This window comes from Chamaea fasciata, unplaced genomic scaffold (assembly GCF_029207755.1).
Source record: "Chamaea fasciata isolate MVZ Bird 193981 ecotype frontalis unplaced genomic scaffold, bChaFas1.0.hap1 SCAF_6, whole genome shotgun sequence".
In the NCBI taxonomy this organism is placed as follows: Eukaryota; Metazoa; Chordata; class Aves; order Passeriformes; family Sylviidae; genus Chamaea; species Chamaea fasciata.
The window spans coordinates 28,270,526-28,298,254 of NW_027094091.1; the positions used below are offsets into that span (position 1 = coordinate 28,270,526).

Consider the following 27,729-nt stretch of genomic DNA (forward strand, 5'->3'; position numbering starts at 1 on the left):
ATGTCTCTGAATTATTAAAATCATTTTACTAAGAGTGACATAACAAAGAATTATATTTCAGACCAGTGTCCCTGAGCTGACACTGCTCCACCTGCTCTGTATGCCTACTTGAATATGGATTTCAAAAGGTTAAGACAAAATTACATGGCAAAATGACATGTAATTGTTCTAATTGCTACATTATGGCAGAAAAAATACTTTAGCCAATATATCACTTTCAAGCATTCTTTCTCAAAACTAAACCAGCCTTTGTCACAAGGCTAGCTGTTTGTTCTTTAAAGTTACAAACTTTGAATGTGTGAAAACCTGAATTTCACCATTAGTCTCAGTTTTTTGGAAAAGTAACATAAGTTTATCTGTCAAACAAAAAAACCCCAAAATAATACTGAATGCTTCGACTCACAGCAGTGGGGTTGGGACTAGATGATCTTTATGGATCCTCCAACCCTTAATATTCTGTGATTATTCTAATAACTATGATTTAAATCTGTTTTCTCTTTCAAGAACTCATTTCACTCTATACCTACTGAAATGAAACAGTACATATGTTCCACACCTGTAACACAAGATTGTCTGATTTGGGAGGGAAAATTGATGTTTCTATATAATCAGATATTTCTATATTTTCAGAAACAACAGATTACGTAAAAAAATTGATCTCTTTATCAGCTGAAGGGTTGAAGCAGTTTTCTCTATGGCTGATTGGTTCAGAAATTTATTTTAAATGTTGTTTTCTGATTCTCCTGCCTCAGTTCTGTTCCTTTAAAAAAAGACCATAAACTCTCTAAGATAAATAAACTGTTACTTTATGTGCACTACTGGGGATATTGAATCCTCACTGCCTGCTGTGTCATTTAATTTTTGGATCACTGAGCGTAAAAGTCATAACTGTCTAATATATCACAACCATTTCAAGTGGGTTTAATGCCCATGTATCTTGTATGCATCATAGTTTGAATGCCTCTTTGTGTTCTCTCTGAGTTATAAATATATAAACTGTTATGAATTCCTAATGTGTAATCCACTTCTTATTTTCTTTAAATAAGGTGTGAGACTGTTCCAGAGAGATTTAAAAAGCCCAAATTTGAAAAGTTTTCTAAAAATTTCAGTACTTGAAAAATCTTGCTCATTTTTTATCTTTGCTGTTCCTTTTTAAGAGGGATTCTTGGGCTTTTGTTTGGTGCTCAAATCTCCAAAGTCTAGTTTTCTCTTTGTAAATAGAAAAATGAAGCTTGCTCTTTTTTTTCTAATTTATTTTTTCCAAGATCTCCTGTCATTCTCAGACCATCCCAGAATGTTTCTGGCATTTATGATATCCTTTCTGAATTGAATTTGCTCTACAGGGTCCTGAAACCACAAGAACAGATTGCAGCTTCCCTTACTCTTTTCCTTGAGGAACATATTGCATTAATTTAAAACAGGTTTACTCTCATCTTCTGAGCACAATAAATAGTACTGTTGTAAACCAATGAATTTCTAATTAAATATTACATAATGTAGTCTCTCTTCCTATATGTCGCAACAGCAGCATGTCAAACCAAGGATATCCAAGAACAATGCATCTGTGAGTCAAAAGCTACTAAGCAGGGAAAGTAATTTCTCTCAACAGTCTGAGTCAAATGTAATGTATGAAATTATTATCTCACTGCTTTGACAAAAGACAAAAAAATTGAATTGATACATACTTGTATTTGCAAGTCAGAACAATTAATTAAACTATCTTTCATTACAATCTAGGTCACAGAACCTTAAGCCAATAACTTCTGCAATGGTCTCTCTCCCACATCCCTTAGGCAAACCATATTCTTTCTCAACTAATCAAAATGAATTATACGTATCAAAATATCAATGCAGGCCAAGATTTGTAAGAGTTAATTTCAAGTGTAGGAGAACAAAACATAGACAGAGGTTAAATGCAGAAGATTTCTCCATGAAGAACAACCTCAGTCACGTGAGTTGCAACATGTAACATTCTTGTACATCTTAAAGGACCTGTAAATTAGTGAGAACTCAGAGGCCAACTTTGGTGAGAAAACCCACAGGTACTGAATATCTCTACCATAAACAGCTTGATGGTAAAATTCTCAAATGAGAATTTTGCATTTAACAAGATTGCTCTATTCAGAAAAAGAATGTAAGTTCTCCAGTTTTACAGTTTAAATTAATTCTTGATATAACTTCAAGTTTCAATATACCAATTCCAGGTACCACATATAAGCATGATTTTCAGTGTCTTTTGGAAGAGAAAGCATTTCAGAAAATATCACACTTAAAGCACCAAAGTACTGCAGAGACAAAAACCAACCTATATCATTTCCTCACTCAGGGAAGATACTTACAGGGAATATGCCTATAAAGAGCTTTAAAAGTACGAGCAGCGATGATGTTGTCTTAGCTAAGGCTTTACCATATGCATTATCATTTAAAGAACTATCCATCTCTAAGTATTACCATTACTATTATTTCATGAGGACAGGACATACTGATTTTTACTGCTGAGGCAGTTGCCTTTCCCGTCATTCTTGTCTCTTGAATTGCACAAAAGCATTCAATCTGTTAAATTACTCCATTTCATATCACAGATTTGCCAAACTCCACAGGGCCAGGGTCTGGTTGTTTTCCAAAGAAACCTGAATGTCCTTTCAGAAAAACACATGGACAGATGGCCTTCCCTGCTGATGTTACATTAGAAATGTGCTTGGAGGGAAATTCTGTCAACTTCCCCGAGTCATATTTTTACCTTATTTAGTTTGCAATATTACATAATGTGATAAAGTTTATGAATACATATTATATTACTGTGGTAAAGTTCATTAATAAATGTTATGTTACTGCTCAGTGTAATTTTATTGATACAGAATATTTTATGTTTCTCTTTTTCTTTTTGCAGGGAAAAAACAGCATGCAACAATTGACTAAAGTAAAAAAAACTTAGAGGAACAGTACTTTATAGACAATTCTTAAACTGTTTTCTTCAATTTAGTTCACTTAGAATAAACAATGGCATCCCAAATACATAGATGGGGCTAAAAACATGCACTCTAGAAATGATTTTAGCAACTGAAAATTGATGAAGCAGATCAGGAGTAGTCAGAATGAATTTATAAATAAGAAATGTCTGACCAAACTGATGGCCTTTTACAGTGAAATTACTAACTCAGTGGATGAGGAAAGAGCAGTAGATGTTGTTTATCTTAAGGTTTTGACCCTGTCTCCCATGATATCCTCATAGACAAAATGACAGTTTACATGAAATGACAATCAAGTGGACATAAAACTGCCTGTTAAACAGCTGCATTCAAAGCAGTGTAATCAGTGGCAAAAAGCCCAGCTGGAACCCAATGTGCTAGGAGTGTACCTTAGGGATATATACCAAAAGTGTTTCATTCCTTCATGAATGACCTGGACCCACCATAGAGTGCATCCCCAGAATCTCCATATGACATAATCCAGGGAGGAGTTGTTGATACATCTAATGGTTATGCTGCCAATCAGAGGGACCTCTCTAAACTAAGGTCAAAAGTGTCCTGACCTTCATTAGGAAGAGTATCACCAACAGGTCTCTGTCTAGACTTACAAGAACTGTCTGCACTTCTACGACCAGTTCTGGGCTCCCCAATACAAGACAGACACCAAACTACTGAAGCAGAGAGCCTCAAAACTGGTGAAAGAATCTTAGGATTTGTCATAGGAAAAATTGCTGAGAGACCTGTAATGTTCAGCCTGGAGAAGTGAAGCCTCGAAGCAAAGGGTCTTAGTAATGTCCTAAATACCTGATAAAAGGGGGGAGGAAGACTGAGCCAGAGCCTTCTTTGTGATGCCTAGTGACAAGAAAAGAGGCAATTGGTGCAAAGATATAAGAAATTCCATCTAAATATAAGGAAAAAAATAGACTGAATGTGTTAAAGCACTGCAAGAGGTAGACCAGAGATCTTTTGGAGTCTCCATCCTTAGAAATATTGAAAACTTGACCAAGAAGCCTGCTCTCGCTGATCCTGTTTTGAGCAGGGGATTTGGCCCAGATGACCACCAGAGGTACATTCCACCTGCAGCAAATATTTAACTGAAGTGATTCTATGAATATAAATGGAGTGGTATTAAGTCTTGTTCCTTAGGTCCCCACGTGACTCCAAATAAAGCTGAAACCACTTTGTATTTTCAGAAATATATTGATAAACATTGTGATGAAATCAGTCTGGATCAAGGTGCACTGCACCCAGAAAGAACATTCAGGTTGTTCTTAAACTTTATAAGCTTCACACAAACAACCAGTATCTTATTTGGTGTGTGTATTAGTTAAAAACGCTATAGAGTAAAAAAGTCCTTTGACAAAATTTAATTCTCTTTTTCTGAAGAATACAACAGCGTAATATTTCAGAATTGCATCATATATATCATCATGCTGTCATCTAAATCAATTTAAAAATATATGGTATCTATTGCTAATAAATTAACTAATATTAAGAGCATTAGTTTACAGTCACAACCATTTGTTATAAAGCTTCTGGTTTGTAAATGTGTACATTAATGCAATATCTGGTTCTTCCTGGAGAAGTTCAAGTACATTTATTTACCAAAGACTCCTCTGAGATAACTAATACTCATATTTTGTCACCAGCAAATAATAAGAAGATATTTCCCTCTCAAGAAAACAATAAGACTAAACTGAAGCGTAAATCAATTCTTCCTTGATTTTTCAAAATACCTTTGTCCCTTAGTTCCCTTCTTTCTGCAAGCTACAGTCGTGTTTCATATCCAATACATCTACACTGACTGAGGAAATACATTACTGCTCTCACTAAGTATGTCACCAAGATGTACCAAAGGAAACTTCTGTGAACAATCATCCAGAGGCATGGAAACTTCTACACGCTAAGGCAAACTGCTATGTAATGTTTTGCATAAATTTCATTATGGTATAGATAGAGAGACATTTCTGAAGTAAAAGTCTGTCACACTTTGGGACACGAAAGAATGAGGCAGGCAGCAAGAAGGTCAGCAGGAAAGTTCTATATTTAATTTTCTGACTCCATCTTATATACAATTCTTTCAGAAGGCACAAGATTGGCTACATAGGTTGCCACCTCTTTGGCCTCGTTGGTGAAGATCACCATCAGTCACCTTTCTCCTCCCAGAGGAGAAACATGTAAACGAAAAGATAAATTCTAAAAATATATATTGTTTTCTTGAAGCTGTGTGAGAACAAAATGCAAACTCTGAAAAGCAGGCAAAGTTGGGGCGACAAAAGTCCTTGCATAAAACCATGCCAAATTAGTCCTGGCAGGAAATTTAAATGGGAAAATTGAGTAAATAAGTGCATCTCTAAATCAGTACTGAGACATCAGATCTTTACAGGCTGTTATCAGTGATGCACTAAGATATCTTCAACATTTGTACCTATTGTATCTTTTCAGTGGAGATATAAAGCATGGGATTATGTCTTATATATCTTTTAAAAAATATATTTTAGAACTAGAATAACAGAAGTGCATTGTCCTTATTCAAACATACCCTGCATTATAACATATGAAATCCAAGCCATATTACATAAACTTTGTGTTTGCAAAAATGCTTATATACGCATTTGATGCAGTTATATTTCCAGTGGGGAATCTGCAACAGATATTTGCATGGGCTGTTACTTTTTCTGAGAGATCTACAGTTTTTAGATACAAGAAAGGAAACAGGCAAAAAGACTGGAACAAAAACTGATATCAAGAAGAGTGAGGAAAAGTAAAAGGGTCTGAAAGGCTGGCTATGTTCAGATATAAAATACATATCATATATAAAGAATTATAGGGGTCCTCTTTCCCTTCTGTTCTAACACTTGAACATGAGATTATTAAGGAAACACAAGGTCAACAGATTTAAAACTATTAAGTTGTGGGGTTTTTTTTTGGTGGGGGGGTGGGAGGAGGATGTGTGTGGGGGGGTAGGTGGGAAGAATGAAGTTGATGGGGTTTTTTTTTTGATGGGGGGGAAAGGAGTTTATGAAACAAATAATTTACATAAGAGATTTAATAGGGATACACAGCAGTATACACGGTTTACATAGTCTACCTAGTTTAAGAAAGGATTAGAGATTATCACAAGGAAGTAGAACACCCACTGCTACAATAGATATGGCTGCAAGGGAAGAAGAAAACAAGCTACCTAAATTTTCATGTTGCAAGGTCTGAGCCAGTCATTAAGTGAAAGAAACTGGGAAGGCTGAAGGAGCATAATAAACATCACACACATTTCTGTGATCCATTTTCGAGGTTCTCTGGACAATTCCAGAGAAACAAAACTAGAACAGCAAATCAGTTGCTAGGATAAAGTAAAATGGTAACTGTGCTCAAGGACATATTGGGGTTTTTGTGTATCTCCTGTCTGATATTTTAAGTCTGAAAAAAGTTTTTTAAAAATAATTTATTTTATTTAAAACTAATTAGCTTAAAAATTTATTTAATCTAGTCTTACATTTACAGAGCACTATCAATTTTTTTTATTTAGAAAATGAAATGAAGAAATGATCCTGATCAATTATGGAATTAGGTCAAAATCTTAGTAGTTAACAGCATTTGAATTTTGGCCAAAATCTGAGTGGTATTCATTATTTCTTTTGTCCTCCACAGAGGCTTCCTTATCCTAAAATCTGTGAGAAACGAGCTAAATGTAAAAAAAAGGAATGCTTTAGCTACTTCCAAAACCAAAATACACCCCCATTGACCAATTAAAAATACCTCCACAAATTCCTCTTGAGTACCACGGTTTTTGGTTTGGGTTTTCTTCAGTATTTTTCTATTTTTTCATTGCAAACTGGATATGACTGAATGAAAATCAAATATTTTAAAGATAAACTGGAAATAGTCTTTTTCAATTCCTTTCTACTTGGCCATGCAAACATAGCCACAGCTAACTTCTGCAAGTTCTTACTAGATGGCAAATTTAGCTGTTATTGGTAGCAAAATGAAACACTTAGTAGCAATAAATGTATTTCTCTGAAGTCTTTAAACATTAGTATTTATACATATCAGGATTTATGTTGGGACTGAAGAACATTGAAATATTTTCACTTTATATATTTAAACTGAATCCTTATTTTGTTCAATTCAAATCAAGCTCCCAGAAATTTTAATAAAAGCATGATTAGTTATTGTAGTCAGATTAGAAAAAAACAAGTGTTTGACAAGATCTTTATTTGACAAGGTTTTCAATGTACTTATCTGCCCCATTGACAGTAACACCTCAGGCTTGGTACACGTTTTCTAAGTCATTGCTATTCAAATTAGGACCATTTGCTGGGCTATTTCAATTCAATTAATGGCTCTCAGCTGGTGTAAAACTAATATCTTATGGCTGGCATATGATTTCCTTTTCTTTTAATTGCCTTTTCAGTGTGTCCTAATGGGGGAGGTAAGGGAAATATGAACAATTACTAGAATTTCCTCCAAGACTGTAAAGGAAGGAGATTCTGAAAAGATATAATTTACTCAAAAGGACAGTAGGAGTGAGAGATACCTGAATTATGAGAAATGACCACTCAGTACTGTGGCTGTTGAAAGAGATGAGACACATGGTACAGTTATTTTTGGTTTTTTGTTTTTTTTTTTTGTTTTTTTTTTTTTTTTGGTTTTTTTTGGGGGGGAGGGGGGGGGTTGTTCGGTTGTTTGGTTTTTTTCCATGAAAAAACAACATGCTTATGCCATAACTAAATATCTAAACTTATCATATTAACCCTTATGGAAAATCTGTGTTTTTTTCTGTGAAGTAACCACTTAGCTTCCTATCCTGAACCACAAAAATAACTCACAAATGAATAAATAAATTTAGATTGATAATTTCATTTCACTTACACTGCACGTACTCTGAGGAATCAGACTTATATTTCTGGCGTGGAATGAGTCTTCACATTTTAAAATAAAAATGATATTGGAAATTTTGTGTCCAACATTGTATTTAATGAAATTACACAGTCACATTGGCCTGCATGCCAATAAAATATGCTTTTTGCTGAGAAGAATAATGGGAAGAGAAAATTTCTCAGACCCTAAGTTCTCCTCTGGCTAAGGAACAACATGCATACCTGCATGAAAAATTGGATCATTTTCAAAAAACATGAAAAATTTCCAGCACTTAAAAAAATTCTAATGATGGTGGTCCATTCTCCACTCCACATTCCTCTAAAGGATGGGAGAAAAAGAGACTAACTCATTTACACTCTTCTTTATCTTTCAAACCAAGACCTGAAGCTACATCAGAAAGCAATTTTAGTCAACTTCTAGAATTACAAAAGACAAAATAAAATTGAAAATCTTTTTCACTGTACAAAATTTTTTCCTAAATGTTGCGCAATGCATGGACTGCCAGGCAAGCCAGCCAAAGTTCCAATACTCTTTAATCATTATATTTTAGCCACCCAAAGTGGTTGGGAAAGTTCTTTTCATTTCTTGCCATGCTTTAAAAGCATGAGAACCAGGTAGGACTTCCCCACTTTTTCTGGAAATTCAAGAGATGCCTGGAGTCAAACGAGCTATGAATTGTTACATAAAATGAGAAAAGTTTTGAACTGGATTTTTTTTTAAATTAAAACCAGGAAGGAAAAAGTAAAAAAAAAAAAAAAAAAGCATCACCTTGAAGATCACAGTTCTCTTAAGTCACCTTGACCAAGATCAGAGACTTGAATATTGTACAATTAATCTTGTACAATTCAATGTCTGTGATGAGGATCTCTTTCTCCTGCTTTTAGACACGTGCAGAAGTACATACACAAAAAAAATAAGAAATATTTCGATTAATTTTCTGAGAGGATAATGATTAATTCTCTTGGAGTATAGAGAAAAAAACAAACCAAAACCAACCCAAACTTTTCATAGAGAGAGGAAGGCAAGTCTTAAGGTGCCAGGTTCCAGAAAGTCAGGGATACATTCAGTTCCTTAGAACATGGTACCCTTTGCATACTTGTTTTTATGATCAAACTTTATTTACTTTTCAAAGGAAAAAAAGGTTCTGTGAAAGTGTTATAGGATGTGATGCCTAATGCATTTTAGTAAAAATATGATATTATGATGCTATAAATACATTTGCTGAGAGTGGGAGCTTACTTGCATTATTTTGGAAGGAAATATTCGAGACAAGATGGATGAATTAAATCTTTCCTAGTTTTCCATCTTACTTTGACAGAGCTACTGCCTACTTTCATATTTATAGTGTTAGTGGTCCTGCCCACAAAACATCTCAAAGGATGAAGATATTTGCTAGAAACTATTCACAAAAAAACTGCTTATTCTTCTTCCCAATCAGGAGAAATATCATGAGTTTCATCTTTCAATGGGGACATTGTATTAGTAGTCTCATTAGTAAAACTGTTTAGCAAAGCAATAAAATAATGACAGGCTTTACTCTTTACAGCTTCTGATTAGAAAATCCATTACATCTCATGAGCAATTTATAGCTCATCAGTCTCAAAACACAAAGGAAATAAATTATAAGAGAAGGATGAGCTTAGAATGATGCCTACAAGCCTGATCTTCAAGACAGGAAGCAAATATTTTTAATAATAACAGAGTACATTGAATATTAATGGGTGATCCCAGTATGTTTGATATAGATTACTCCATGCAAATAAGTATCAGTAATATTTCTGTACTTTGAATTAATACCCCCATTGCCTGTTGTTCTTATTTGCTTATCTTGTCTAACAGCACCCATGATAATTTAAAGTATGTAGCTGATGACCTGTGAGATAGGGATGTGCTGTTAGCCCCGTTTTGCAGAGTAGAAATTGATGGTGCAGAAATCATGTTGTCTGAAATGCTGGAGAGGTATGGACCTTTAGAAATAAATACTGATCCTAGTTCTGCTTCTACTAACCTTTATACTCCATCATCATACAAAACACAAATAGCATAAAGGTAATAAATCTAAATTCGAAGCATTCATGTATTGTCTAGAAATAGTGCCTTCTGGTCTCAAAACCAGTATGAAACCTGAAGGCACTGAAAGGCGAGACATTCTTTGTAGAGATCTTTTATCTGTAATGGATTATCTCAGTTTAAAAAAGTTAATGTATTTACTGTTAGAGTCTTACCAAACTTACCCTTCATTCTTGTATTAAAGAAGTAGAAAACCAAAACATATAAAAAGTGAAGCAGATAGTTGTTCAGTTTTCCAGCCTTCTACAATAATGATTTGGTTTTTTTAATAACACATTTTTTTATTTTGACAATGTCACAACCAGTTTAGAATGGCATTTATTTTTGTAAAAAAAAATAAAGCAAAGAAGTAAAACATTGAATCACCAAAGATTATTCCAAGATACAGAAAGAAGACTGAATAAAACTAGAGACCTAAGAAACATGTAAGTAGGCACATATACCAAATTCTCAAGACGCTGTGATCCTAAGACATTACAGTGATTTGTAAAATAAATTTTTAAACACATTTCCTAAATGTATACTAGATACTTTAAGATTCAAAGGTGACTGAATAAAAAAAATAAAAAATTAAATCTTCTAGCAAGGAAAAGATGAAATGCAGAAATAGTTGTGAAATTTCTGAAAAACCCTATGCATATGAACAGAGAAATGTAGATTCTAATTCTATAAAGATACCCTGCCTGCTAAAACTTAGTTAAAATAGCTTCTTTTTTGTATGGGAAAGCCCAATAGGATCACAAGCAAGAAGAATAGATATTCGAGGTCTAATATGATTAAGATATTTAAGAAACTAATGAACTTCTAAAGGTCAAAAACAAAAAGAAAGTTAATTCTCAGGATAATGATTTCTCAGTTACATTTCTGACTTGGAACTTTCAGCCTTCAGAGATTTCTCAGTTTTACTTTATTTGAATCGTAGGGATCTATGCAAATTGTCTGTGACAGAGTGCATTTTCCAGATCACAGCTGAAGACATTAATTAAGCCTTCTGCTTAAATCCCAGGCAGGCTGACAAAAGAACAGGGCCATTGGCTTCATTTTAAAGAAGGGAAGAAAAAGGAAGTGAATAGGTTGACTAGCAGAAGTGAGAAATTAGTTATACATAACACAGTGTGATCCAATTACAACAGACTTTTACAATGAAACTTGCAGTGCTAAGTATTAGGAAACAGCATCAATACTATTTGTGTTTTTTGAGGTTATACTTCTGCATATTCCAGCTTAGCTTTGCAGAAAGAAATGCAGTTAGCATGCTGCAAGACCAAGCCATAACACATACCAAAGGACAGTATTTGGAAAGGACTAGGACAGGCATTTCAGAAGTACTCTTTTGTTGAAAACTGAAATGCTGAATATTATGATATGGATCAGAGAAGATTCTGTTTCAAAGAACTAGAATCTCATTTGAAAAGGACTACAAGATGAAATTCTGAGGGACTATGCGCAGCAATTGGAAAGTAAGTCTTTCACCTGCAATTTGTCTCCAAGAACAAATGTTAAACTGGTCTATTAAAAAAAATCCTGAATGAGTAATCAAAATGTTAAGGGGGGGGTGTGGTTAAATTTTAAAATTATTATTAAATTACTATTCAAAAACTGTCAAAATCAAAAATCTGCAGAACATCAAAATAACCATAAGAATGTCTATGGGCTTTTCTTTAGGGAAACACTCCTATTCTTAATATTTTAAATTATTTGATTCAAGAGTAGTTTGTTTTAAGGGATAAGTGATTCAACAACAAAATTTTGTACATGAAGTGGAAATTGACCCAAACAAGCAATTAAATGTGTCTCATCAATTCACACTGAAATTCACATAGAAAATCTCAGATGGTGCGAAGCAAGTGCCTCTATGTACTTCATAAAGGCTTTTATTGCTGCGTTAAGAGAACTGAAGGTTTTTGAATTCTTTTACCAGGACAGGGGGTCATCGAAAAAGCTGAGCCATATGTTAGATACTAGTATCCACAGTTAAGGTTTAAATTAAGTTTATTTACTCTACTTGCTTGTGTTCCAAGACTAACCTTGGTTTATTCAATGGAAGGGAATTAGACAGGAAGGTTATATTATTCTGTTTGCATCTGTAGCTCCTTTTACATTATGAAGCACACCTTGTAATCTCAGCTCAGCTGTAGTGGACACTAGATGTCTGTAGTCTGTCTGTGCTTAGGTGGTTCCTATGTAGGAACTGAGATACCTGTAGGATAAAGGGGTAATTGGTGCCCACCTTTTTCTCATTGCACAAGATTGTGTGAAATACATAGTTCCTGAACTGGGAACCAGGTGGAGAGATTAAATAATATGGATGTACATAGACACCATGTTTTGAATGCCAAATTCAAGGTCAAAACAAGATTTATGTCTGTTATTCTTACAAAAATACACACATGCAAAAGATTTCTATATAGAGTGCCTCATAAATACTGATTTATACTACTGGAATCACACATAAAGCATCTGTGCCATGCTCATCAGATGCTTCTTCCAATATTTTGATTGGCAATTACATCTAATTGCTGAAATCCACAGATAAAAACTCAGACCAATAAACACCTGCAAACCTTAGAAAGATACAGAATAGCACTAAATGCACAAATCCTAACACCAATTCTATTTTTAGTTAAAAGTTGTTTTCAATGCTCTTCTGCCTCCAAAGAGAAATTGATAAATACTTTAAAATGAAGAGAGCAAAATAGAGAGTTAAGAAAAAATGTGGTCCTCAACAGGAAGAATAGAATCCTGAATTCTTGCATACAGTACCAACAATATCTCAGCTAATAATTTCAGTGGTTTTTGTGTGACAAAATTAGAACCATCTGAAGATATTGTTTTTCATCTAATAAGAGAAAAAAAAAAAGAGGAAATAAAAGTCAAAGAAACATCAAACAGTTTATATCAGAAGGGACCCAACTCCCATGGGCAGGAACACTTTCCACTAAACCAGGTTGCTCGAAGCCCCATCCAACCTGTCCTTGAACGCTTCCAGGGCTGAGGCATCCACAATTTCTCTGGGCAACCTCTCCGGGTGCCTCACAGAAAAGAATTTCTTTCTAATGTATGAGCTAAATCTACCCTCTTTCTGTTTAAAGCCATTACCCTTTGTTCAGACTCTTAACCTAAAGGAACAGTAAGTACCACAGCTATGTATATGGATTAGTTCCCTCCCTTGCCACAACCCACCTGTTTTTTCCTATAAACTTGACTGTATTTTTGCCAAGTATTCAATCATGACCATTTATAAAAGATAAAGAAAGACCACCTTGATTTTGCATTGACTGCTTTCAGGAAATCCCAACAGCTCATCTGTTATATCTGTTATCTTATACTTAGCAGTGTAAGAGTCCCATCAATTATTATGCTAATGGATGATTTTCCTCACTTTCAGAATAACAAAATTTTATTGTCCTTATTCAAGCTGAACAACCAGTGAAGCTACTCCAAAATTAGTATGTTATTCAATATTACATTATTCAATATCATCCACACTGTTCCAAAACCCCCCTGCATTCTAACAGAGAATTTTTAAGAGAAGCAGCACCTGTATCTTGAAAGAACATTCAGTAGCATCCTGATCTAAATAATCATAGTAATATTTTTACCATATTATCTTTAAAACTAATTTGCTGCTTGTAGAATGTAAAATAGTTTCTTCTGCAAAAAGCCAATCTGCTTTCTGCATTTTCTGTGGTAGTGTTTTGGCTCAGCTTGTCAGGAGAGTTAATCGACATTCCAAAATGCCTGTACTTCACCAAAATAAAAACAGTATAGAGCACTTTTCTTCTAGGATTTTTTACTACACTCAGAAAGAGAAACCTCATATTTATAGGAAGATTCTAATCGGTGGATGTCAGTGGAGAAACTCAGAGGCAAACGTAAACTTTGTCCAAACTTTGTAATTTATATGCTGATCTAGCCAGAGGGGAAAAAAAAAAAATGTAGCCATTCTGTACTCTTACTGTAAAATTCAATTTCCTTCCTACTAAGAAGCTTCTTTTATGTAAATCACCACTGGAGTCTCAAGTTTAATTCAACACAGATTACACTTTTACTAATCAGAATTATGTATAATTTTGTATTTTTAAAAATAATTTCAACTTCAGACCAAAAGAAAATTCAACATCAACCTTCAGCCAACTACTGCGATTACCACTTACACTCGCAAAGAGTTCAAAAAGAGTATGAACTGTAGTCACTGTTGTAGAATTATGCATGACAGATTGCTACTCTAAATTAACAAATTTTGTGAACTATGGTAACTTCCTTTGCAGAACAACTGATTTAAATTCAGCAAAATATACAAATGAGCCTCTGGCTTAAGCCCAAGAGGCAACTTTACTGTAAATCCTCAGCTATTATTGTACAATCATAATGCTGAACCCATAATTACCAATTCCATTAATACTAACGTGTTCAGCTGCTTCCATTATAAGATTTCTACTTGTGTTTCCCTTGCCCTAATCTCACCCATGGATTTAACCATCTATAGTTTGAAGTTCTTGCTAGTGTTTATTTCCTACTGAATTTCTAACAGCAAGCAAACTAACAACCTCCCGAAAAAACTCTCCCTTACTTTTTATCTATGAGAGAAATGCACCACACAGCAATGAACTAATTCGCTGTTTAAAGGCTTTCCTTCTTTAATGTGAGGACTTTGCACAGTTTAGAGATTTAGCCTTGAAAAACCTACACACTTACTATCTTAAATTTTTTTTAAAAAAAATTTAAGACTTTTTTAAAAATATCACATTTCAATGAATTCGCAGAGTCTAATCAAAACTGAGTTTTTAAAATTAACTTGTTCAAGATGAGAAATTAGGTAATTTTTTGTTTGAAGTTTTAGCGTATCATAATAGCTTGAGATTTAAGGAAGTCACTCATCATCACACTTGGTAATGAAAAGAATATAAATTGTTTGGTTTTGTGCAATTATTTCCTGAGGATGCACTTCAACTCAACAAGGCTTTCAACTATTGTTAGCATTACTTATCACTCTTGGATGCAGGCCAGTGTCAAAACACAGTACTTGTTATGGTATAATCAATGCTTCCATTTCATTTCCTCAAATAATAAATTTCCAGCTGCTTTGAAGTAACTATGATAGCAAAGATTCAAGAATATAATCCATGAGATGATGAAATGTGGCACTTGTTTTGCATCTAAAAAAGAATGATTGTTCTACCTGCCTATTTTAAGGATGAATTGTATTAACCATGCATTGATTATCCATAAGCAGAAAAAAAAAGTTACACATATTTCTTGCACTGCCTAAAAAGGGAAAGAAAAAAAGAATCTTTTTATTCTAAAATATTTTAGTAAATTGTACTATTTCATTAAAATGCTTGTAGGTCTTCTTGCATCTCTTTACCTTCTTTACCTTATTTTAACTTGATACTTCACCAACACAGGTAATGCTGTGGCCATATTGCTTCCTAAAACTGACAGAAGTTCAGCAGATTCCTGAGAAATTGATCTGACATTACAAAAACCCATGAAGCTTTAGTCACTGAGGGAGGGATTTCAGAACTACATGAGATATAGTTTGGAAGAGACAGAGATGGAAGTTTAAGTCACAACACCAGATGGAAAGGGAACTCCTTCAGGGAATGGTAAAAAAACCCCCAAACCAAAAATCACTCTGTAAAGACATTTTCAAAGCAGAAAATTTCATTGTTGGAGACAAGTTCTGAAACTACAGGTTATATCATGTCATGATACAAATGCTATGAAGTACAAAACCAAAAAGCATGCTTGCTATCTGGAATAAAACACTCCAGCTCTTTAGACTGACCAAGTAGGTCATATATATGACTTTATACAAAAAATGTTGCTTATTATGAAGAAGTAAAATTCAACTCAGTTCTTCCTGAAAGCAAGAAAATACAAAGCTCATTTCAAATGGGAGAGGGACAATATTTTAAATGAAATCATTGTATTTGCTTGTAAGGGTTATAAGAATCTGTGAAGGAACAAGCAATTTTTCCCTTTAAGAGAGCAATCGTGTCCTAATAAGACACTACCATGGTAATTATTCCATAACTTATCTTTTCAATTTTAATCCAGCTAGCTGAGATGAGATTCACTTTTATTTTTTTATCATAAACTTTGAAATATTCATTAATTTTTCTCTGTTGTGATTCAGACACAATATTGTGTACAGTGCCCCAAAATATAGAGTGTTTCTTAATAGTTAGAAGGCAATTTTCTTTTTTTTTGCACAGGAACTTTTATTCTTCCTGATAGACTAGAGAAATATTGAGAATACTAATAGAAAAAAACCCAAAAAACCTCCACCCAACAACCCTGGTTCTAACACAATACAGTTCTGACAAATTATATAAATAGGTAGAAGAATTACTTTTTCTAAACTATGTCATGAAAATCTCGGAGTAAGCTTCTATGACTTTGTCACAGATATCATCAAAACCAAAATTGGTTCAGAACTTCTCACCACTGATGTGTAACAAGCAGTCTTTAGGTTTGGGGAATTTGGGGAATTTTATTGACATTTATTTTTGTAGAATATGAATGACTTGACTACTTTATATGATTTAATTACAAATGTTTTTAAAGTGAGAAACATCATACAAGACAAAAAGTATTCTGAAAGCAAAACCGACCAAGTAAAAGAAGATTGTAACAATTCTGTCTCATTTCAAAATTAAAAAAAAAATCTGTATATGATGGGTAAAATTTATTGTGTAAGTTAACTTGTATTTCTGAAACTTACATTCAAATTTTAGGACACCAACGTCTGTTTCAGAATAAATACTTTCCTTTATTAATTTTGAAAGTGTTATCTTTGAAGTTGTGATTTGATCATTACCCTCAATACTTTTGAGATTCATCTGATGTGAAACAGGAAAAGCAAAATAAGTGTTATTACTAATGAGTTAGAAACAATTAAAATTTTGAACAGATAAAATTGCAATGTTTTCATTATTTTTCTTGTTCTCTTTTGCTTCTAAAAATGATTTGTTTGTACGCTCATCCTCCTAGTTATGTCTCATATGCAATCTTGCTGAGATTGCACTGTGATTGTCCAGGTCACGAAAGAAGAAATTAAACAATACTGTCCTCCAGTATTGACCCCGTGACTACACCATGAGAAACTTGGCTCCACTGGTCACAACCCTTGGAACCCAGCAGTTTAGCCAGTTTTCAGGCCACCTCACTGTTCTTTTAGACTGTTCATCATCAACCAAGAATATGCGATGGGAGATCAAAGGCAAGATTTAAAATAATAATTGTCCTCATCCACCAAGCATGACACTTTGTTGTAGAAGACAATCAGCTTGGGCAGGCTTGATTTCACATTCAGAAATCCATTCTGACAACTTCCAAGATCATTAGACTTAAAATTTTATTACATGAATATTCTTAGCTTCTAATACACTAAGTCTTTGGAAATGAAGTATCTCTTTCTAACTTAAGACACACCTGTTTACAACATTTTTTGTGAAAATATGTCTTTTTCCTACCAAAGGCCTAAGAATGAGGATACTACACTGCCAAACTTGTAAGAAATACATTTAAAATAACCTCAGCAGCCCTTAAACCAGGGCTAAAAAACTATCAGTATTTTGGGGAGATAAAATTATGTTAATGTATTTTGTTTGTTCTTAATGTTTTCTGTGGATATTTTTCTGCCACAATAACTTACATTTTTCACTCTTAGTTTTACCTGTGGATCCATAGTCCTAAGGTTTATGCAGAGGAGCAAACACTAAGGTGTTCCTCAAGACTATAAAATGTAGTGCAAAGGATAAATGTTCTCCAAAAAGAAATATAAACAAATTCATGCACAAAAAGATAAAGACAGAGATTTTTCCCCTTTTCAAGTCACTTAAAAGTCATCTGCTTTTACTTTATTGTATTGGATCAGATTTTATGATAATTATGATAATATGGAAATATTAATAATTGTTTTAAACATGTAATATTTCTTTAATTGTTTAGTTTGTGTAAACCGCAACTAAAATATTTCAAAATTGTTCAGAAAAAGTCATTTCTCAGGGTAAGATGCCCATACAGTTAAAACAGCTCAATCTAAATAAACTTTACATGAGAATCAGATACAAAACATTATGAACATCAAATTGAGACGTCACATGGTTTCACTGAAATTTTTCCCAGCAGAAGACAGATGTATTACATGAAAGAAGTACTTGGAAAGATGAAAATGCAATTGAGGCCAAAACCAACAACAACCAACCCCCAGGAAAAACAGTTCCAACTTCAATAACTTCGCACATCCATCTGAAGGAGTGTTCCCAAATCAAATTCAGCTCCTCAGGCTGGATATAGGCCTCTCATGACTTGATTCATGAACAAGAATCAACCAAAGAAAAATGGGTAATATTAACTCAGATTTTTCAGTGTAAAAAGCAGAGATCCTCCTTGACTGAGCAACAAGTCTCGCCAATATTAACAGGAGTAGTGGCTGACATGAAAAAGATGTTCAAAAGATAAAGTTGCTCAACTAAATTATCTCCCAACAGATTCCATTGAAGTATAGGAAATCAAGAGCAAAATCATGAATCATGGAAGTTCTTATCAGCTGTCAGCAAAGAGCAAGCACAGCCAACTCAATTTCAGAGTGGTAGTCCCTCCAGAGACCACCACCAAATATAGCAGTGACTCGTCCTTTGGCAAAGCTTGTGATTAAGAAAACCTTATATCTTGTTTGTACCAATATAAGTGACACTATTGGAATGACATCGTGTTTAGAGCCAAAATGACTTAATGAGTCCTTTATGACTGTCCTAGTTCTCGAAACCAGGACAATGCCATAATGGTGACTTTATACTTAGTGACAGGTGAGTGATCCCAAAGGGCAAGGCTTGAAGAGTAGGTATCAGAAAAATGAACTGGGAAGCATTTAAAGTTTTATCTGAGTGGATTGTGACATGTAGCTACAGAAACAAGTATTGCATTTCATCCTGTGCAATGCAGTGGCAGATTCTTTGGGTACCTTTGCAGGAGTTTTTTTGATATTACAAAAAAGTGTGCAATAATATCTCCCAAATGGAGTTTCTCTGATACCTATATCCTTCAGTAATGGTGGGACTGCATGATTGTTGAACTACTTTTGACTGCATGGCAGAGGGGTACCTCACAGAGAAGAAAAGAGAGTAGATATAGCAAATCTGGCCTTGACATTTTGGGAGAACATGTCTGAGTGGAATGTGGGGGAATATGCTCCTCCTACCCAACCCCGAAACCAACAAAACCCCCATCCTGGCAGGCCCTTACAAGAAAGTATAAGCATCTTGCAATGAGGGAAGACTTTGGGACTTTGAAAATTATTACAATGTAGATATGAAAAGAAGACAGTTAGGGCAAATTGAGCATGGGTTGGTAAAGGCAAGGAGCACCAAGACTAGAGGTTTTGCAAAATGAGAAGCCTATCTCAAATGCACAAGAAGGGTGCATGTTCTTCCTCAACTTCATAAAGGCTTTTGATGCGATCTCCTGTGCTGCAGCCTTATACCTCAATCACAGAGATGCTCAACAAATACATTGTGTCAGAAAAAGAATTCAACATTGTCACAAAGGCACCTAAGGCCCAAACATAAGCCTAAATATATGCAATGATTTGGCTGAAATTAGCAGAGGTTAATTCTATTTTGATGATTATATACACTCAGAGAAACAGTGATGAAAGAAATACATTGTATATTTCCTTTTGTCAAGATTGATCCAGGTTTGGAAATGAAACAGTGTAAAATAAAGCTCTCTAAATACTTACACAGATATTCAGTTTCTAAAGTAAAAATCTGGAGGAAAAGATACATGAAAGAAATCCTGCTTCAAACCCTACCTACAATTTCATAATTCATATAGAATCACACATTTTAAAACACAAGATATACTCAAAGTTCTCAGAGTTTCATGTGTGCAGTAAGAAGTTAATATACATTCACTATATCTTGTTTTCTTGACACTTTCTGAAATTTTTTTAACTCAATTATTAAATTCTCTGTTCTCTAAGAGTATCTCTGGAAAACACACCCTAATTTCAGAGAATACCTTTTTAGACTTATTATTTGTGAAAAAGCTCCCAAAATAATCCCCTCTATATTAAGAAACAAACAATGGGTTACTTCTTTCTATGTAATGGAAACAATTCAACAAAAAGAAAACTAGATTTTTTTTTGGCCCTTAAAAGCTGTATCTGCAAATAAAAAAGATTAATAAACCCAGGAATATATTCTCAAGAAAACACCACAAACCACTTTTATTGTTATGACACGCTAATAAGGTTGTACCTTGATTGTTTCCCTTCAAGAGTGCAGTAGAATGGGTGCAGTAGCATGATAATAACATTTAATTCAGAAATATTAAAATAATTCAGGATGTTGTATTATGTGTTCTATGAATTCATACATCTCTTTAATACACTATCAAGAATGAAGCTTGCATCATATCAATGCAAATGATATAAACATGTGAATTTTAACATGGTCTGGATGAAACTTACTGGTTTCAGGCTAGCAATTTGATCAAAATATACAGCTAGACCATTCATAGCCAGAATGTAATTCTCTGTAAGAATTTTTTCATAGAGTACACATCCTGGTTTTTCAGATATAACAATGTCAATTCAGCACCAAATGAGCCCTTATCTGCTCAGGGCATGATGCATCATTTTAAATTCTGACATGCAGCAAAGCCATTTGTTGAAAATACAGAACTTCTCTACGCAAACATAGATTTGGGGGTAGGAGCCCATAGTTCTGCTGCCACCATTAAGTAGGTATAGTTAAAAGGGCAAAGCAAGAGGAGCAGAGCAAGGGACACTGCACACTTTCAGTAGCCTTCTCATTTACACAGCTTCTACACAAAAGAAAATATTCATTTTAGTCAAGACCTGGCTTTTTCACTACTACCTTTTGAAAGAAAATTTTATACTGTCAGAAGGAAATCACTAGAAGTTTTCTTTGGTTTTTAGGAATTCACATACATTTGTTTTCCAACTGATTTAATCTAAGTATTTTGGCATTTACTTTGAATATTCAGGGTTTCAGTGAAGCACTCACAAGATAAAAGTCAGTATCTCAACCTATGTACAAAGTTCAATACCATTCTCTTGATGAAGGCAGTTTAAGGCCTGCATTTAACACTGCATAAAGGATCTTATTTCGGTATCCAGCAATGCAGCAGGCAAGTGGTCATCAGTAAACATATGTGAGCTTTACACTAGCAAATCTACCCACTCTCAAACATAATTGCAGCAACAAAGAACTCAGCTCTGTCTACCTGCTGGGCACCCTTATCAGCAGTAATTCACCATCAGAATCAGAGGTAAATGCTGCCCTCTCAATAAACATTTTTGTCACTTTCAGATCGAGCTTGCTAAAAGATAGCACTAGCAAATGTGCAAGAATTCCAGTCATGCCTCTTAGGCACAGCACAGCACATTGGCTGCTGTACCTCACTGCTAATAACCCTGGCCTTCCCACCTCACACTGCTCTGTGCTGCAATGGCAGAACAGTGAAGGCCTGAACTCCTGAGCTGAGAGCTTCCCTGGAGGCCCCTCAGAGGCCATTCCTCAAACCATGTTCTGCAATGCAGAGGAAATATACCGGTCCTGCAAAGTTACTACTGAATATGTCACAAGACATCTCAGGAGTAAATCAAACAGTGTCACTTGAATGGATGTGTTCTTTTACAGAGGGGAATGAGTGTAGGCTTAAAGAACTAACTCTCCTTCTAGAAAACAAGCAATGAGTTGTTGATTTCACAGAATATTTTAAGTCCAGTATACATCAAACTTAAGTCATTATTACTTCCATGACAAAGGCAGACAAAAGCATTCCTGTTTGTACTACCCAAAGTGAACACTAATAGCTGGTGAGCAGAATTGTCACTCAGAATCTCCTCAGTATTGACTAGGTCACTACTAACTGTGATGAGAGGTCAGAAAGCCTAGCTTACTTTTAGATTTCAACAGCACTTTGGCCACTTTTGTAAGTGCCAAAACAGCTCATGTTAGATGCAGATGCCATACAGCTGTAGGAATACCCCACAGAGACATTACAAAACCCTACTGCTAATCAAGATAGAGCTCCAGATGTTTCTTTCGCCATTCCCTTGTGGCATTCCCATTTTCATACAGAAATTACTGAACTTTAGCACAACTACTGAACAAGTTGGCGTAAGACTAAAAAGTGAACCTAGTTCAAAAGTGCTGCAAGATGAGAATAAAGCCTGTGTAAATACCACTTTTTTATCTAGGTAACAAGTGCCTTAAACTGAATACATATAAGTAACCTGGAACTCCAAAAATATTTTGCTTGAATTATTTTGTCCAGTTAATAATAAACTCCATTTTCTCCTGGCTTAAGAATATTTACTGGCAAGTGTTGTTTTTTCATGAGCCTCACAGGACTAGTGGGACCTTATGTTAGGCATCTGGTAGATTCTGCATTCCTTTCCTTTACAATAATTATGCATTAAGTATGTATAAAATGCATTTGTGTGCTTTTTCTTTTGAGACTTGTTAGCAGCTAAATGAAATTAGGACCCTACTCAAATCTCATTACTATCACTTGAAATAAAAGTTTCCATCTTCTCTTTAACAGAACCAATGCTCTGCAATATATGAAGTACTAGGCAAGAAAATATTCCATTTCTCATTACTCACACATACAGTAACAGGACATGGAACAATAATACATGATGTCCACTCACAAAAAAGAAATGGGAAAAATACACATATCATGAGTAATGTTCTCCAGCCCTGAATGAAAAGTATGCTTCCTGCAAGGTTACTTAAATATTATAAAAGATTTCATTGCATAGGACAACACTGCTACTCAATTAAAGATTGAGAGATCTTAGCTTTACAGAAAAAGAGGATGAAGAGACTACCTCAAGGATTTATTACCACAAGAGCAAACTAATTAAGAAAAATGGGAAACTCCCATCTCATTTATGAATGTACTCAAGACTTCGTATATACACAGAAGACAGACTTATACAGACAAAATTTTCCACGAAGTAATTTAGGGTCAGCATACTTGTGATTCCTGTCAAATGTTGCAGTATGCACATTAAAATTCTTTTCAGATGGTTGACTGAAAAACAACATAACATTCTACTCTGATCATAGGTAATCATTCGCATGGTAAAAAGATGATTTTTACAGCATTTCAATATTTTTTAAATTCATTGACAATGTTAACAGCATAACTGAATGGAAACAAAAGAGTTAAAATCACCTATGATGAATTGTATATTCAAATTTCTTACTGAAATTTATATTCAAAATTTCTTGCTTCTCTTTTTTCCTCTGTAAAAATCTGATGCTATATGATAATGACATTTAAACAAGATTTAAAAGGGTTTGCTTTGAAAAATTAAATCCTAGAGACATTACATAGTACAGGAGGATTTCCTCTACCTCATGAGCAAAATAAACACAAACAAAACTTAAAATAAGAAAAAAAAAAAAGAAAAAGAAAAAGAAAAAGAAATCATGATAGCTAGTGATAAAAAGAAAAAAAAACCATTTCTTATCTGACTATATTTTGAATTTATCATCACTCTTGGTTTTCTGGACTTTACATCAAATGAGAGTCAAATGTTCCATTCCCAGTGCTGAAGTCATTTGAAGTATAAAATATACATGCTTTGAATTGAATCTCTTTTCTTTAGGATAAAACATTTCTTTTAAGAAGCAAGCAAGGTTTCAGAAAAAAAAAATTGACATGAAGGAAGCTTTCATTATTATGATATTCTCAAAGCAAACCTTTACTGATTGCTAATTTAGGAGGTGTAAGAATTAAACTTTGTAGTTTGAGACTGAAGAGATCAATTTATATTAGCTGCAAATTAAGAAATAAAGATGAAAAATACCTACCTTTCGGGAATGGATTTCTTTCACATATAGTGGAAGTAGAAATTCAGAAATTCCTTCAAGTCGTATTCCTTTTTTAGTGACTCTCAAATTTCCCATTCCATCCTACAATCAATAATATATATATATATTCACTTTAGGAAATAACCTTCTCCAGAACAACCTAAAAAGAAGACAGTAGTTGGCTCAATCCCTAAAAATAATGAGTGCTGTCCCACTATCCCCAGCTCTCCTCATGATCTTCGGCAGGAGGTAGAAGGGCACATTTATAACCAGAGCTTCACCTAGGACTGAGGTATTCAACTGTGCAACCTGATGGTGACCTGCATACTTTATTTCTTGGCTGCACCCTATGCCAGGGTACAACTGTGGATCATCATTATTCACTGTGAAGGGTGAAAACAGATCCTGAATTTTACAATTGTTCAATAAAAAGCTAGCTAATTTTCTCTACATATATGTAACATTTGGCAAAGCAATTTATTCATTGTTCTATCTTGAATCCAGTGTTTTTGCTTTCCCAGTGATTAAAATACATAGGAAAAAAATGTGTAGGAAGAAAGAAAACGGTTTTTAGTGTTTGCTCATCACTACTAAGAGCATGTTGCTGATGAACAACTTCAAAAATGCTAATTTTGATTGATTGTGTTTATTTATCAGAATAGAAATAGGAAAGGCACCATTGTAAAAGTCTGGATGAAACATCTAAACCACATAATTCGATGTTCAATAAAATATAAGCATAAAAAAGTGCCATAATAAGGTTTCAGCTGCACTCTTTTAGGAAAAAAAATGAAATATTCTTGATACTCAAGAGACAAAATTATTTTGCACAGCAATAGAAATTCAAGATTTTTTTATCCCGAGAATCTTGTTACTATATTCCTGACAGAAAAGTAATTTTTCACTGTACAGCCAGTGGAATTTAACTTGATCCACTTAAGTGCAAAATAAGCGCATTTAATCTAATTGCTAATTACATATTTTGAAGACACTGTTGACTCTAATGTACTAGAACAATGAGAACTTGCACTTTTGCTCTGCTGGCTGAACTGGTAAGCAAGTAACCTCTGCCTACTGTGTAAGCAGCTGGGTATCAGTCCTCAACTGCTATAGCTGAATTGACAAATAATGCTTCTTAACAAAGTGATGATATATGTTAAAGTACTTATATTAAATCAAGTAATGTTTATAAAAGTATTTTCACATAGAAAACTTCAGGTACTTGTAGGCTTTCTAAAAAAACCAGCAGAATGAAACAGTGATGCCTGGTTTTGAGAAGAAAATAAAGAATTTAGAGCTTGTTATGGAATGTGCAATCTGCATTAACAAAAATTAAGTCTCAATTTGATCAATCCTATAGTAATAGAATATAAAATTTTAATAATAAAGGATAACCTGGGAAAATACAGCAAGCATGCTGTAGTTTTTGTCAGTGAATAAATACTCAACAAGAATTGGGTATTTTATTGATTTGGATATAAACATGCTTTCTTACTGAAAAGGCAAATTAGATATTTTGTTTTTCCTGTTTCTGTGGAATGTTTGTACTTGACACACATAAAATATATTTCCGATAAAAATAGGGAAGGAGGAAAAAGGAGGAAGTGAAAAATAAACACAAAATATGCAAAAATATAAAATCAAGCTTTCAGAAAAACAGAAATGCTGAAATTAAAGTTGCCTAATAAGCTTCAATCTGCTTGAACTTGCAAGTATGTTTAGGATAAATTCTATAGTTACATGCGATATTTACTCTCCTGAATCCAGCTTATTCCACACAAGGTTGGCACAAACATCAATCAGCAGCTACTCACTATTTTGCTTTCATGTCATTATTTTCTTTGCTCCTCTTTTATTGCACTCCATTAAAACTGTGCTTTGAAGACAGTACTGTCAGTTTTCTTCTAGACTTCTGTTGTCATAAGTGTTTGTTACTGAAGTTATGTAGTTCCTCACAACTATTAATTAATTTTCAAAATACTTTCAGTAACTTCACATGGTGGTACTTTTCTTACGTTACTGACAGAGACCTAAAGCACAAAAGCAAATTGTTCACTATTTTTTGATACTTATCATATTTTCTCTGTTTATTTTCAGCAGTGGGTAGTTAATTAGTAGAGCAAGATTAAATTGTCAGTGTCTTAGAAACAAAGAAGTGATAGAACCAGCTGTGTCCATAAGGGCTTTCACACTTCTGAGTGACCCTTATAAGTATTCATTCTTTATTCCTTCAGCAGAGAGGTATCCTTTTGGCAGAATCCAACAGATTGGATGCAGACAGACTCTGCACAGACAGAAGCACCCCAGCTTCAGTAAAATGACATGATTCAACACAAAAAGACAGACGCTACATTCTGGAGCCTAAGTCACAAAAGATGTTATTAAACTGGAATAGGGTGACTGCAACCTCAATTCCTTGATAAACCCAATAATATTCCAGACAATAACTTCCTGAAGTGTGTAATGACCAACATGAAATAAGGCTGAATAGTAGAATACAGAAAATAGGCAGACAAGTACTACTACAACGTGCTTCACAAGGATGACCCCATTCAAAGAATTACTTCCCAGTATGTTTTTTCATCAATAACTCCCCATCAAGTTTATCAGCTGTTGGAATAAGAGGAGTTTCTTGTTTCTTGAGTTAGAACTAAACTGTTACAGAGGAAAATTCAAGGATTTTAAGAACTAAGGCAACTTGGTTAAAATGTTATTAATATTATTAAGATTATTCAGAGGAAAGTCCTTCTGCTTATTTCCCAAATAAACTCCATAAAGATTAGTTTTTCCAGGTAAATATATAGTCTTTTTGGTGTGATTTGATTTTTGAAGTGCAAAAATAGACTCAAATGAACTATGATCGTACTTAAAATAAGTGTCAAGTTCAGGTTTCTTTTGTCATAGCAACTGGTATGATCATGTGGGGTTTTGGCTGAAACAGTTCCCATAATATACCAACGCTTTGGCTATTTCTGAACTGTGCTTCTTCAGTGTCAAGCCTTTCCCATTTTCCCCCCCTCCTCTGTCCCCAGTAAGCAGAGTGGGGATGGCCAAGGAGTTGAGAGGGAACACAGCCAAGCCAAATTACCCCATGTGCCCAAAGGCATATTCCATACTTGTGATACTATGCTCAACAAGAAAAAGTAGAACAAGAGGGATGGAGGCATGGAGGGCTGGAGAGAGCAAGGATTGTCTTTCAAAGTGGCCACTGCTCAAAGACAGAGTAGGCACCAGTCTGTGCTAGGTTGTGATTGTCTTTGCATCATTTCATTTCCTCTTTATTATTATTCCATATTAGTTATTCTTCTGTATGTTATATCATGTGCAACTTTCCCTGTTTCTCATTTAGGAATATGGAAAAAACTAATAGTGACCCTGCCTCACTTAAATTGTTCTTTTCCTTCAGACACTAAGAAAAACAGCCCCTTTACATCCAAAAACATGTCTTATAGAGATTGGAAAAAAAATCAAACATCACTATCAATATTTTATGTTATTCTTAGAGTACATCACATTTCACTCATTAAAACCAGAAATTGAAATAAGAAGCTTAAAATATGAAAACCAAGCACTTATTTTATGCTGTCGTCTTACAACTGCAGCAACCTAAGGAGGAGTTTTACTGACTTTGAACAGTACATTAAAGTCAATGAAGTCCTAAACTATATCTACTATAAATCTGTGATAATGAGGGTTTAACTTTGAATCAGAGCATAAAAGAGCTCCCCAGAAAAATATTCTGGAAGGCAAACAAAAATACTGACATTCAAAGCTTTTTTAAGTTTTGACCTGCTTATAAACAGGCAGAGATTTTTTCTTCGATGATCCTGTAAATGGTATATAAGAAACCCAGAAATTAATTCACATTGTCTCTAAGTGAACAGGATGATCTTTTAAAAGATCAAGTTATTTCTTCACAATGTGCTGAGAATTCTACAAGGGTG

The 27,729-nt window shown here is 34.3% G+C and overlaps 1 protein-coding gene across 7 annotated transcripts in view; it reads right to left on the bottom strand.

The window, feature by feature from the left end:
* SGCZ (sarcoglycan zeta) overlaps positions 1–27,729 on the bottom strand; it is a 253,826-nt gene that overhangs the window by 83,757 nt on the left and 142,340 nt on the right. For all 7 annotated transcript variants that reach the window (XM_066185802.1, XM_066185805.1, XM_066185801.1 and 4 more), the window contains one exon: positions 23,786–23,887. In XM_066185802.1, the coding sequence (XP_066041899.1) occupies positions 23,786–23,887 (102 nt within the window). The remainder of the gene's footprint in view (positions 1–23,785; positions 23,888–27,729) is intronic.